The sequence below is a fragment of the Abramis brama genome (genome assembly GCF_963993115.1).
Source record: "Abramis brama genome assembly, chromosome: 21".
Lineage (NCBI taxonomy): Eukaryota > Metazoa > Chordata > Actinopteri > Cypriniformes > Leuciscidae > Abramis > Abramis brama.
Window position 1 is genome coordinate 13774089 of NC_139983.1, and position 13123 is coordinate 13787211.

The window sequence follows — 13123 nt, forward strand, 5'->3', positions numbered from 1 at the left end:
CACATTACACCAATAGCATGGGTTTTAAAAAAGCAAAGTTTGACAATGTTTTTGGATTTTTCAAATGGCAATTCAGTCATGCACTGCCAGATTGTCTGTCTTTGTTGTACTTCTCTCTCCCACACACTCTCCTCTCATTCTCGAACCCTCTTGAATCACACCTCATCTGCCCGGAGCACGCCCACACACTCTTTCTGAACAGGCAATATAAACGTGATCTGTCCCTGAGATGCATCTTTCTGTCCGTCATACCCAATTGTACATGTACGAACAATTGGTAGTGATCAGACAAACAGAACTTGCCCTTTTACAACTGAATATAGTTCAAATGCCTCACTTATATATTGTTCCCCTTACGTTAGCCTTAAATGCTTAAAGTCAGTGCAGGTTAAATTAAAGGTCTTGATGTGGGACGTTCTGGTTAACAATAATTCCATTACTGAAGGCTGATGCATGTATATAAGTGCTTTTCATGTGTTACACGATTTCAAAAGCAGCAGCACATTCAGAATCCAGTGTGAAGCACATGCAACAGCTCTTGTCTCTGTTACCATGGTAGCGAATGACAATTGGCTTTACATCGTAGGCTGGCGCTGCATCTATCTGTGCAAATATCAGCATAATCATGTGGCTAAACATTGCTTATTTGATTCCCATTTTTGCCATGTCAAGGTCCTGTCACTTGAACTAACAAAGCAGGACTGCCCTCTATTGACTGAGACACGACACTTTGACTCCATGAATGCATCGCACTCATTATTGTTGATTTAACATCTCTTCTAGAAGCGAGGCTAAAATATCTATTTCTTAAAGATCAACTGAGGTCAGAATTGGAGCTTTTAGTACATCTATTAGCTTCGAGGCCATCTGTACCAGTATGTCTGTGGTCTAGAGAAAATTAATTTTCAGCAGATAGACACATTCAAAATGGTTTTGTTTTGCATCTTGCACACATGGGAATATATAAATTTTTGTCCATTAAAATGCCCTCAGAATGAGATTTATAGCTTTACTGTCACATATCTGAGTGTTCCCACAAATCTGTAGCATCGCCAAGAGTTGCTCAATTCACCAATTCTCAATGAAAACAAATGACTTCTTGTTGTGAACATTTTCAGAGTGAATGTTCCTTTACATGTCAATAAGTGTACAAAGTAGCAATTGTCCAGAAAACATGTTAAGATCAACGGAAACCTTACAAATCTTACCAGAAGTAAGCCAGCCATTCATCTGAGAATTCATATATTTTCAAAGGTTACCAACAATGACATGATGAATGTTTAAACTTAAAAAACTTTCACTAAATAATACTAAATACTGAGAAACAATATCTACTGTGACTAAAAACCAAACAATTCCCTCCAAATTTCATTTTAAAGGTCTATAACATTCATGATAGAACAGATGACTTAAGGAATGTCTGTTGAGCTTGTGCACAATTTCATTTCTGTTTTCATCCCATTCCCGTCTGAATAAAAGTAATACGTAGATGTCATTAAATGTTGGTCATCATGATGGGTTTTTTTAGTTCTTTTTCAAAGCAAGTTCTCAAAGTTTGTAGGTTCTAATTAAGAGCTCTCTTCATCTGACGAGTCCAGGTACTTTTGCTGATGCTTAGAGTCCAGATGAATGTCCCGTATAGCTAGGATTCGTGTGAGCATGCTCTCCATCATGGTGCTATCCAATGGCTGGGCTGAGTACCACACGGGGCTGCTGGGGTTGCAGGACGCCTCGGGCTGCAGGTAGAAAAGATCTGGACGCTGCTTCACGGAGTTTGAGCTGTAATGATAACATTACAAAGGATATCTCTTTAATAAAAGAACCAGAAAAAGACCAAACAAGTGACTCTTCTCCTTCAAGCAAGAGCAATTTGAACGAGGCTCATTTTGTGTGCAGAACTCAAGCTGCTTCATTCAAGAATCTGCAGAATTGTAATTCAAAATTCAGTCTCAAGATTGTAGAGAGTAATATAACACATTATAGTTCACTCAAAAATTTCAAATGTGTGTCATTTTCATTCTGTGAAACACAAAATGAGATTTGAAAATCCAAACTGCTCTTTTCCATGCAACAAAAAATGGAAAAAAGCATTACAAGTAGTTCATTTTATTATTAAAAGTCATTATTATTTGTCATTATATTCCTTCTGATGCCATACAAACCCTTTATGAGATTAAAATGCATGCGCATTTAGTGCTAAACGCCTTGATTTCTTGTAACCAGATGTCATGGAGTCCAACCTTAGCCATATTCAGCATATGTAATTTTAAAGCTTCAGCAGCAGTTTTATTTTAGTATTTTTTATACAGTTATAGTATTTTGAATTAGCTTTTATTGTGATATTTTTATTTTAGTTTACATTTTAATTTTAGTTCATTTTATATGCTTTTTTATATTTCTATTAGCTTAAAAAAATTATTCCAGTTTTAGTTTTTAACTATTTTTAAAGTGATATTTCACCCAAAAATGAAAATTCTGTCATAATTTACTCACCCTCACGTTGTTCCAAACCTGTATGAGTTTCTTTCTTCTGCTGAACACAAAAGATGATGTTTTGAAGAATATGGGTAACCAAACAGTTGATGGTATCATAGTATTTTTTTCCCATAAAATGGAAGTCAATGGGGTCCAACAACTGTTTGGTTACCGACATTCTTCAAAATATCTTCTTTTGTGTTCAGCAGAAGAAAGAAACTCATACAGGTTTGGAACAACATGAGGGTGAGTAAATGATGACAATATTTAAATTTTTGGGTGAATTATCCCTTTAATAGTTTTAACCAACAATAAGATTTGGCAGTAAAAAAATCTACTTTTGCTGCATTGTCATGGAAGACGTTGTACAGGGTTGGAACGACATGATGGTGAATAAATTATAAAATAACACTCACCATTATATCCTTTAAAATAACACTCACCATTTCGAGAGATAGAACTCGTAGAGTCTGACAGGACAGCGTAAGGGGTTCTCCACATTCTCAGGCATCTCCAAAAACTCCTCTTCCACCATCTCTTCCTCTTTCCTCCTTTTAACAGCCGGTGCTGGATGTTCAATAAACACAAGAAATATTATGAGCACAGATGCACGCTCACATGACTAGGAGCTCTGTAATGATTCAAACACATTGTGGTCATTGCATCTTCAGCACAGCCCTTACATTTCTTTTCCTTTTCCTCTTCCTTGCTAGGCAGTCTGAACCGAAGAAAGGAGGTTGTGCCATTTTTGGTGGTCTTTGAGGAGTGGGTGACATTGGCAAATGCAAGGCGTCGATGCTCTTCAATCGTTTTGAGATTGAGCAGCTTGGCTCCAAAAAACAGCAGCGTGTTGAGCAGAACAATAGGAGATAGAGCGCCCAACTGCTTGCATTCCCAAAGGTACTCCTCCTCAACCCGCGAGTGTATATATCCTGTGGAAACATCATGATCATCTTAAAAGCCTATTCACAACACAAGGGGATTTTAAATTTTGTACCAGAGAACAAAATTCTCCTGGTGAAGAATAAACTTTTGTCTTGTACACAACAAGTTCAGGGCTAGTATTGTCTCTTCTGTCACCAAGGCTGCATTTTTTTTTTAATACAGTAAAAACAGTAATACAGATAATATTTTTTTTACAATTTAAAATAACTGTTTGCTATGTTAATATATATTTAAAATAATGTATTCCTGTGTTGGTAAAGCTGAATTTTCAGCATCATTAACCCAGTCTTCAGTGTCAAATTATCCTTCAGAAATTAGTCTAATATGCTGATTTGCTGCTCCAGAAACATTTATGATTATCATCAATGTTCAAAACAGTTGGGCTGCTTCATACTTTTGACCATCATTTTTTTTTTTCAGGATACTTTGATGAATAGAAAGTTTAAAAAACATAATTTATTTGAAATAAAAAGTCTTTGTATCATTATACATGTCTTAACTGTCACTTTTAATCAATTAAATACATCCTTGCTGGAAAATAATATTAATTTTAAAAAAAAATCTTACTGACCTCAAACTTTTGAAAGTGTAAATGAACTGTTTTTGTTTCAACACCTTAAAAGATTTCAGGTTAAAAAAAAATATTTTTTATTTTTACCAATTTCAGATGCATTTAAAATATATTAAGGTTTTAAAAGAACAAATATTCCATGTATTCTCTCAATTAAAATGATGTCAAACTGCATGTACGAAAATACAATTACAAAAATGCTTGACCTTTTATATGGAGTATAAAAATAACACACATGACATTTCAAAGTATTAAGCTAATCAGCTTTACAAGTAAACGGTTAGACTTCCGTACAAATAATAAAATGCTTATTTTATGCTTATTAATACTGTAAACATCTAATATATATGCTAATATAATATGCCCAGAACTGGCATTTCAGTTAGATGCGGAGCTATTGATATGGTGTCAGTAGTTAGTCTAGATTTGTTGGGTGATATGCTTTGGTTATGTGAACAGGCCATATATATTTATATATAGTATCTATGACAAAAAAAATAATTGATGGTGACAGAACAAGGTCGTTTTGGAAAAAAAGAGATTTACCTCCAGGCGGCAATGTATTCCCCCAGTCCTTCAGCAGTGTGGTGATGTCAGTGATGAACTGACTATAGAGTGAATCTGTGAAGATGTTCTCAAGACGCTCATTTTCAAGCAGGCACTAAGAATTGATTGAAGACAGAGTATGTTAAAAATATATAATGTATCAAAAAAAATTTTTTTTTTACATGTAATTACATTCATTTGAAGCAAAGGTACTGAATTTAAAGGCAAATGATTTAATTTATTCTCAAACCTGCTGAATGCCCAGGCACAGGTAGTAGATGCTGTCGGGTTCATACGCCTTGCCGTTCGGCCTGCGGACCTCCTTGATGAAACGACACAGACCCAAACTGAGATCTGCAGGAGTGCACTGCAACAAATCCACCTTCACAGTCATGGGGCCCTCTGAATAAGACACAGTGGGAGAAGAAAAAGTTGCTAAAACACATGGTGGGTCAGCGCAATGTCACGCACCAACTGTGTCAATGACCTTTACCAATGACACAAGCTGCGTGAGTCATGAGGCAGACGGAGAGGGAACGACTCCATGTTCTGACCCATATGTGTGAACTTACCGGACTCCTGCTCCTGTTCACTTTGTCCCGTTTTCATTTTCACCCAGCTGGCCCAAGCTTCGACTCCGTACATTTGGTTAAGCTTCGAGCAGGACGTACTAAGCCAAACACTGCCTGCTGTATCCGTTCCAGATCGCTTACGTCCCTGAATGAGACACAAAACACTAGTTTTATTGCAACACAACAAAGAAACATGACATTTCTTTCACATTTACAAAAGATCAAGCCCAATAAAACCAATGGAGTGCACGCGATATCTGAAAATATGTTGTTAAACAGCTCTTTAGAATACTAACTGAAATAAAATGTGTTTAAATGCTCAAATGGTGGTAAAATGAAGCTAATTGATAATAAAAAAAGAAAAAAAAAGAAAGCTAGTTCAAAAATATTAACAAATACCATAAGAATATCTAAGTAATACTAAAACAATACTATCATTTAAAATAGTGAAAGACATTAAATTGTAGATAAAACCTGATAGCCGATAGAGCGGCACGATTAATCGTTAAAAGAACGCAATCTCGATTCAAACACCCTCGCAATCTTATTCCTAAATGACAAGGATTCGTCTGTGTCTATTAAACCTCTGACAAGTACGATCACAGCGAACATTCAGATCTGTGTTGCCTAAAGTAAAATCTAAAAGTGTATAGTTTGGATATAAACAATGATGTTTGCAGTAGTGATCAAAATAAAAGTAAATCACGGTTTGAAAGTAACATGCTTCAAATAAATATTGTATCACTTCCATTGTTACACCAGTAGGTGGCGAAAAGTGACAAAAAATGTCATTGAAGCATTCAAAAGATTTGGTCAAAAACACTGATTCATCCAGTAATGAAACAATTTGAGTCTTTGAGTCATTGAATCATTCATTAAACCGTTTTTTTTTTTTTTTTTTTTATTCAAATTAAATATTATTTTAATAGACTGCAGCAATTAACATTTTGTCAGAACCTCTGGCAAATATTTAAAAAAAAAAAAAATTTTAGTTGTTTATTCAGAATTATGAAGAAAGAAATCATAATTTTTAATTTATTAATCATGCAGCTCCAATATCTGACTAGTCCATAGAAAAAGTAACTTGCATTGCAGATAATAAATTCTAACTATTTTATTAATATCGTTTCAGTGTTCATCTTATGATGATTGTTTTCTGTTTCAGCTACAAGAAAAAACAGACTCTCAAATCAGTATTTCATCTCCATGTATTTACTTTATTGGTAAGTAGTTGTGTAATAATCATGATAAATGTACAGTAAGCCAGTCATTATCAAAAAATAAACCACTTCAGGGTGATACAAGACCCCTCCCCAATTATTGTTGATTCACTTTCTCTTTTATTCAACCAAGAAAAAAAAGAATCCAAATAACTTATTCTGATGATTTCCCCATCAGAATCAACAAAAAAATTGATCATATAAATAATGATGACAATATAAATAGAAGATTATACTGAATTCTTACTAAATATGTAAATAAACAATTACAGATAAAATGCATTTTAGACTGAATGAATGAAGACAAATAAAGATGATGCCTCAAGAGGAATAATACTGAAATAAATGTCAGAGTTTGCATGACAGAAATAAAGAATAACATCCGATTCTTGTAAAGCAGGCACAGACACTTCAGAATGCAACAACCATTTTGACAGATGCCGACACATTCATCTCCTTTTATGGCAACTTTCTTCAACTGCAGCAAGCTCCATGGCAACCATTCCTCCATCATCATCATCTCCTTCTCTTTCAGCTTCTTCGGTCCCCATCTGGCCTGCATTCAGTCTCATTGTATTTGGCTTTGTTGCGTTATGTACAAAGTTCCTGAAGCGTTTCAGCTTCACACTTTAAACGAGCTACTCCGTCCTATATGCCAGGTTTCCTCCGGAGGGATATTACGAACCTTCCTAACTGCCATCTGACGGCTTCACACTTCTCAGTGCACCCTTTTTATTTTATTTCCAGTCAGAGCAATATTCCTGAAGATTTCTGGTGGCAATTTTAAAGTCTCCATCTGACTTCTTCTCTAGTGCCACTTAGAATTTATTGGCACTTTTAATTTACTGCATGCTCTAAATTTCCAGCTAGATTTTCCAAACTTCTTTTCTAAAAAAAATTACCTTTCCAAACTCCTCCTGAAGTTCATAAAAATCTTTAAATTTGGGACAGATTTGATATATCAAACCATTCAGTTCAGTTTTTCTAGAGCTCCACGATTCTGCATAAACTGCGAATCACGATTTTTTTTTTTTTTGGTTCCAAACAGAGATCATGATTCTGAACAGACAACTAAACAAAATAAGATGCAATTTACCAGAGGTTCTGACTTTACCTGTTTCATTACTGGATGAATCAGCGTTTTTGAATGAATCTCTTGAATTAATTATTATTCAAATGACAAATACATATTTTTAAGTCACTTTCAGCCACCTACTGGTGTAACAATGCAATTGATATAATCGTTACTTGAAGCGCCAAGGTACTTTCAAAAGGCAGTTTGCTCTATTTTGATTGCTTCCGTAGACATCAGTGTTCATATCCGAACTATAAACTTTTATCTCAGTACTTGAATATTTGTAACACAGAAATAAGGATATTGTGTATTTGAAAAGACTGTTGGTGAACCTGTTTTTATACATATACATGATAATTGCTTTCTCTGGGTCAGTGACAGTGCAGATTTGAACGTTCTTGTGTGATTTTGTCAAAGTTTTAATAGACTGGAATGACGCGTGGGTGTTTGAATCGAGATCGCAATCTTTTAAAGATTAATCATGCAGCTCTCGTTGTTTCTTTTCCAATTTTCACTTGTGGGCTACCAAAACCCTAAACAATAAGAATAGGAATATGACCAATTCTTTATAAATTCAGCTAAGCTCACACAGAAATTGGAGCCGGTATTTTAAGCTTTTAAAAATGAGTTTTATTTCTGTCAGTAACCTAGTAAAGTTCTGTAATGAGCGACAGTCTGCAGGGGATGATGGGACTATGGCATCTACATGTTTAATTTCAGCACACGACACATCTCACCCACAAATTAAATGTTATTAGAGTTCATCTGTTTCAAAGAAGAAAGAAATCATACAGGTTTAGAACTATATGATGGTAAGTAAATGTCATTTCTGGCTGAACTATCCTCTATAATGCAGTTTCATTTAGCTTTACAGACAGTTTTACTCTTCTTTTTTTTCTTAACACATCCAAAACCAGGACTGGATTTATATTTTTCTTCGAGTTTTTTAATTCTTTTTTCATTGAAGCCAAAATGGCGTAGTGCATAATTTCAGGAATAATAATGACATAATTTTATTAACCCTTTCATGCATGAATTATGATAACCTCAGTCAGGATTTTTTTCCTATGTGTTTTTATTGCTCTTAGGGCATGAAAAACAAGAATTGATTTTTATTTTATTTTTTTACAAATTTTTCAAAGAGATCTTCAGATGTCCACTTGAGTGGACAGCATGCGGTTGGTTTAAACTTAAGATATACTATATTAAATATAAGACAATAATCAAACACAAAGTATGTGAATTTAAACTAATAAATACAATTATATGAAATCATGTGAAAACTATAAAATATATACAAAAAATATAAATGCAAAATATTGCAAAGGCTTCAAACAACTTCATACAAGTTGCACTTCGCGTATCTTTGATATCAGAACATGAGGACGTGATTCCATCAGAATTTTCTACAGTCTGTCAAGGTACAACTGTGGAAACCACTCAGATGCTCCCTCCAGTGCACCAGAGTATGGAGATTTACCCTTATTAGCTGATAATTCTGATTATGTTCAAGATGCACATGCACATTTCTATCATAGTCCTCTGAGAAAACCTAGCAATACGTTTTTTTCAATCTCATCTGAAATGATCAGTGTTGGGGGTAATGCATTACAAGTAACATGCATAACGCATTCAGATTACTTTTTTGATGTTACAAGTAAAGTAATGTGTTACAAGTAACATGCATTACCTAATCAGATTACTTTTTGATCTAACAAGTAATTAACTACAAGTAATGTGCATTACCTAATCAGATTACTTTTTGATGTAACGAGTAAAGAAACGCATTACGTAATCAGATTACTTTTTGATGTTATGAGTAAGGAAACGCATTACAATAACGCACATTACATAATCAGATTACTTTTTGATGTTATGAGTAAGGAAACGCATTACAAGTAACATGCATTACGTAATCAGATTACTTTTTGATGTTATGAGTAAAAAAACGCATTACAATAACATGCATTACGAAATCAGATTACTTTTTTATCTAACAAGTAAAGTAATGCATTACAAGTGTCAGACATTATGTAATCACATGACTTTTTTTGATGTCAATGAAAATTACATTCTAATAATGCAAGTACATTTATTTACAGTAAAAAAAAGTCACTGCAGATTAAGTTTTTAAGTTTTAAATTTCAAAAACAATATTCACATTATAATTATGAATTGTAGCTGAAATATAGCAATTGATGCATGACGTCCACTACAGTGGACATGTGATTAATCAGAGTTTTCTCTCAATCTAAAATCAAAACTTGGAAAATTTTACTGTGATATGACTCATTAGATATTGCTTGATGCTGCAATATTTTTTTTTACCTACAAGAGTCTCCTAGGATAGAAGGAATGGGTGGATATTCCGGAGCAACTTGGCATGTCTGACTGACCCTTGGCCATCTTGGTTTGGAGGGGGAAAAAATCAAAACACAAAGGCTTGCCACTTGGTTGCAATTTATAGGATGATGCACCAGGGTCCAATGAAGAGGCTGATGTGCAACTTTGCCATAAAAACCCGTGCAAATTCAAGAAAATGCTTTTTTAATAGCTGTCCACTGTAGTGACCACTATGCGTGAAAGGGTTAATTTAGCCAGGTGGACACGGACTCCACAACATTTCATTTCCAAAATTTAATGGGAACTTTGTTCATGTCCAGAACCCACAAATTAGTCCAATTCTCAACAACAACAATTACATTTGTTCATCTCCATGTAAACTCAAATGGTTTATTGCACAACCTCTTGATTAACTAAAAGGTACATCTAGAACAATACAAAGCTTATAGAAGAACAGTAAAACAACCTTGTGATTTTCCATTGACAAATGAAAAACATCATTCCCTTTATCAGCCATTCACAAAGTTTTTAAAACGATCAAAACTGCAAACTACCAATGGACGCCAATGCAATTAATGCTTTGGAGCATTTAACAATCCTGCATCTTGACAATAGAAAATAATAGATACAGCCAAAATGATCTGAAATGTTAAAACCTTTAAAAAACAATTAAGCTTTCTAGATAGAACAGTCTATCTGTAGTTAGAATGCTGTCAAGTATAAAAACCTGAAATCAAGAATCTTTACTACTTAGTAAAAATCCAAGACATTTAAAACCTCTCTAAACCTTTGGTGAACACTTCATTTTTTACTTTGGAAAGTCTTTATCACTCATTTAAAAGCTGTGAAACAACCCACTTCAACAGACTTCCCACTTCAACCTTCCAAACTGCAAAAAGACTGTGGCGGACTCTCGGTTGTTCTGTCACTTGTGCCAAATGTCTTTCCAACAAGCCAGGAATCTGATTCGTTCAGATTACATACCCTTTTTCTGGGAGGGTGGCTGTCTCTACCCCTCTTACGTCTCTTCAGCGTCAACACCAGTCTGTTCTCTTTAGCTGATCCAGGGTCAGTTGGTGCTGTGAAATGACATGAAAGTTAATATTTTTGGGGATTTTACAAATGATAAAACAGAAAAGCTGTCAAAAGCTGCTAAATCTGTACGCAAGAAACAAAAAAAGAATTAACGCAATAGTTTGTTCAAAAATGTGTAATGCCATTATGTATTAGTTGTAGCAGGGACATTTTATGTACAGCATCCAAAAATAAAATATTTGCTTTTTTAATTGATTATCATCAAAGCTCAACGAGAATGAAATATTAGTCGCATCTGTACAAACATGAATGAAAAGGATGACAGAACATTCTATAAATTAAGGTTAAGTCCATAAAGTGAGGGAAAACTGAAAATTCGATTCTTGTTATCAGTAGGGCTTTTCACACTGCGCTTAACCCTGGGTTATCATCGTTCTAAACACAGCTTTTAACCCTGGGTCTTTGCACACTTGTAATTTAGAAGTTGGGTTAACTTAGCACTGATTTTTACCCGGGGTTATTAAACCCTGCTCCGGAGCAGAGTTAGCACCGCTCTTGCACTATTAACCCCATATTGCGGTGCCAAACTTGTACAGTGTGAAATGATGCGGTGTTAGAATGTTGAAGCTAGATGTTTAGCAACAGACAACCATTAGCGTACACATTTGCAGGATTTGGACAGTCACAAAAACACTGCACATTGTATATAAACAGTAAATTCAGCATTTGAGTGGAAAAATGTCAAATGCTGACAGAAAACGCGACAATTTGAGTGAAGAGCAGCCCGTTTGTCTTACCTTTATAGTCCGAAGTATCCATTCAGTATAAACTCGATGCGCATTGCTAGAGCTTTTATGTAAACAGGTTGTGTGCTGCGTTCATCCAATCAATGACACTAAGCCCGCAAATATGCAAATAAGAATTTTAACCCAGGGTTTAGGAATGTACAGTGTGAAATGTCAGCTTATGAATACCCAGGATTAATTGTTAACCCCAGGTATAGTATGAGTAGTGTGAAACGTGAATAAAGATAACCCAGGATTCAGTTTACCCTGGGTTTAGAATGACGCAGGGTTAACTATTTCAAGTGTGAAAAGCCCTAGAGTGGTTTTTTTTCTTTGCTCTACTGCAAAAAGCACAAATCGTTAAAATGTTGTCACGTTTAATTACAGAAAGTAAATAGTTTAGATGAATTCCAACTATGTATTTTAATCAATTTACAGGCCTAAAACAAATTTCTTAAATCTTAACTTACCGCGAGGAAAATCATTTTCCAGATCTGGCTGTTCTGATGGCAAAGACGTGGTAGGGGCAGCTGTCGGCTCCTCTCGTTCCGACGATGCCACCTGTGGCTTCACGGTGGCTCCAGGATCCTCAGCATCTGCCCAGCTGAAGGGTGTCGATCTGGCTTCTGACTCTAGATCGCCACTGTAAGTGCTGCCCTGGTCTGTGCAAGGCAATAAACCCAATACAATCAAATACTGAAGTACTTTGGTTTGGATAAGCAAACGGGTCCAATAATAACAAAACATTTATGCACCAAGTAACGCAGGCTTGTCTTTTCCTTTCTCCACCTCATCGTCTTCCACTGAGCTCTGGGCAGGCAGGCTACATTTAGTGTCTTTCTTTTCAGCAGTGTCTTGATATCCGGGGATGACCATAGGAACAGGCACCTGGACGGTATCAGCATGATTATAAAAGAGCTCTAAACTATAGCACAGAATAAATGGTTAGAAAATAAAGATGACATACCGGTAGAGGTAGCCCCAGTGGAAAAGGTGTGTACTGGGTGTATAGATGCATTGGCACTGGGATGTAGACAGGCATTGGAATGGGCACCGGCACAGGCACATACCTCACAGTCTCTCCATTTTCATCTATCACTGTGGATGGAGAAAGTGTAAATACAATATTTCATTTCAACATATTTTGCAATGCTTATGATAGTACGGCATAACGACTTCTAGCAGGGGTGATGGTGAAAGTGAGGAAGGCCAACCTCTTTCAGACATATTTGGAGGGACTGGAGGTACTGGAGGCTCTGGCTCACACTGGACGCCTTGCTCTTCAGTAATAGGTCTGCACATGAGAGCTTTGTTCTTCAACATTCTTCGATATGGAATAGCAGCCACTGAAGCATCAGTTTGAGTGCTGGCCTATTGGAAAAAAAAAAACATTACATACAAGGGTCAAAAAATAAATAAATCACATTTTGGAAAAAATAAAAATAAAAAAATGCATGTTTTGGAAAGAGCTAATGAAATAAAATGAAATAAAACCAAAATTTTAGTAGCCAATATCAATACCAGTGAAATTTCACAATTCTCAAATCTAATTTTAA

The 13123-nt window shown here is 35.4% G+C and overlaps 1 protein-coding gene across 2 annotated transcripts in view; it reads right to left on the reverse strand.

Moving 5' to 3' along the window:
• Positions 1-995: 995 nt before the first annotated feature.
• LOC311072378 (zinc finger MYM-type protein 4) overlaps positions 996-13123 on the reverse strand; it is a 35477-nt gene continuing 23349 nt past the window's right edge. For both annotated transcript variants that reach the window (XM_084097351.1, XM_084097352.1), the window contains 11 exons: positions 12782-12938; positions 12535-12665; positions 12323-12455; positions 12038-12229; positions 10732-10826; positions 5110-5254; positions 4788-4939; positions 4538-4652; positions 3159-3407; positions 2919-3042; positions 996-1779 (listed from right to left, as the gene is read on the reverse strand). In XM_084097351.1, the coding sequence (XP_083953477.1) occupies positions 1569-1779; positions 2919-3042; positions 3159-3407; positions 4538-4652; positions 4788-4939; positions 5110-5254; positions 10732-10826; positions 12038-12229; positions 12323-12455; positions 12535-12665; positions 12782-12938 (1704 nt within the window). In that variant the 3' untranslated portion in view covers positions 996-1568. The remainder of the gene's footprint in view (positions 1780-2918; positions 3043-3158; positions 3408-4537; positions 4653-4787; positions 4940-5109; positions 5255-10731; positions 10827-12037; positions 12230-12322; positions 12456-12534; positions 12666-12781; positions 12939-13123) is intronic.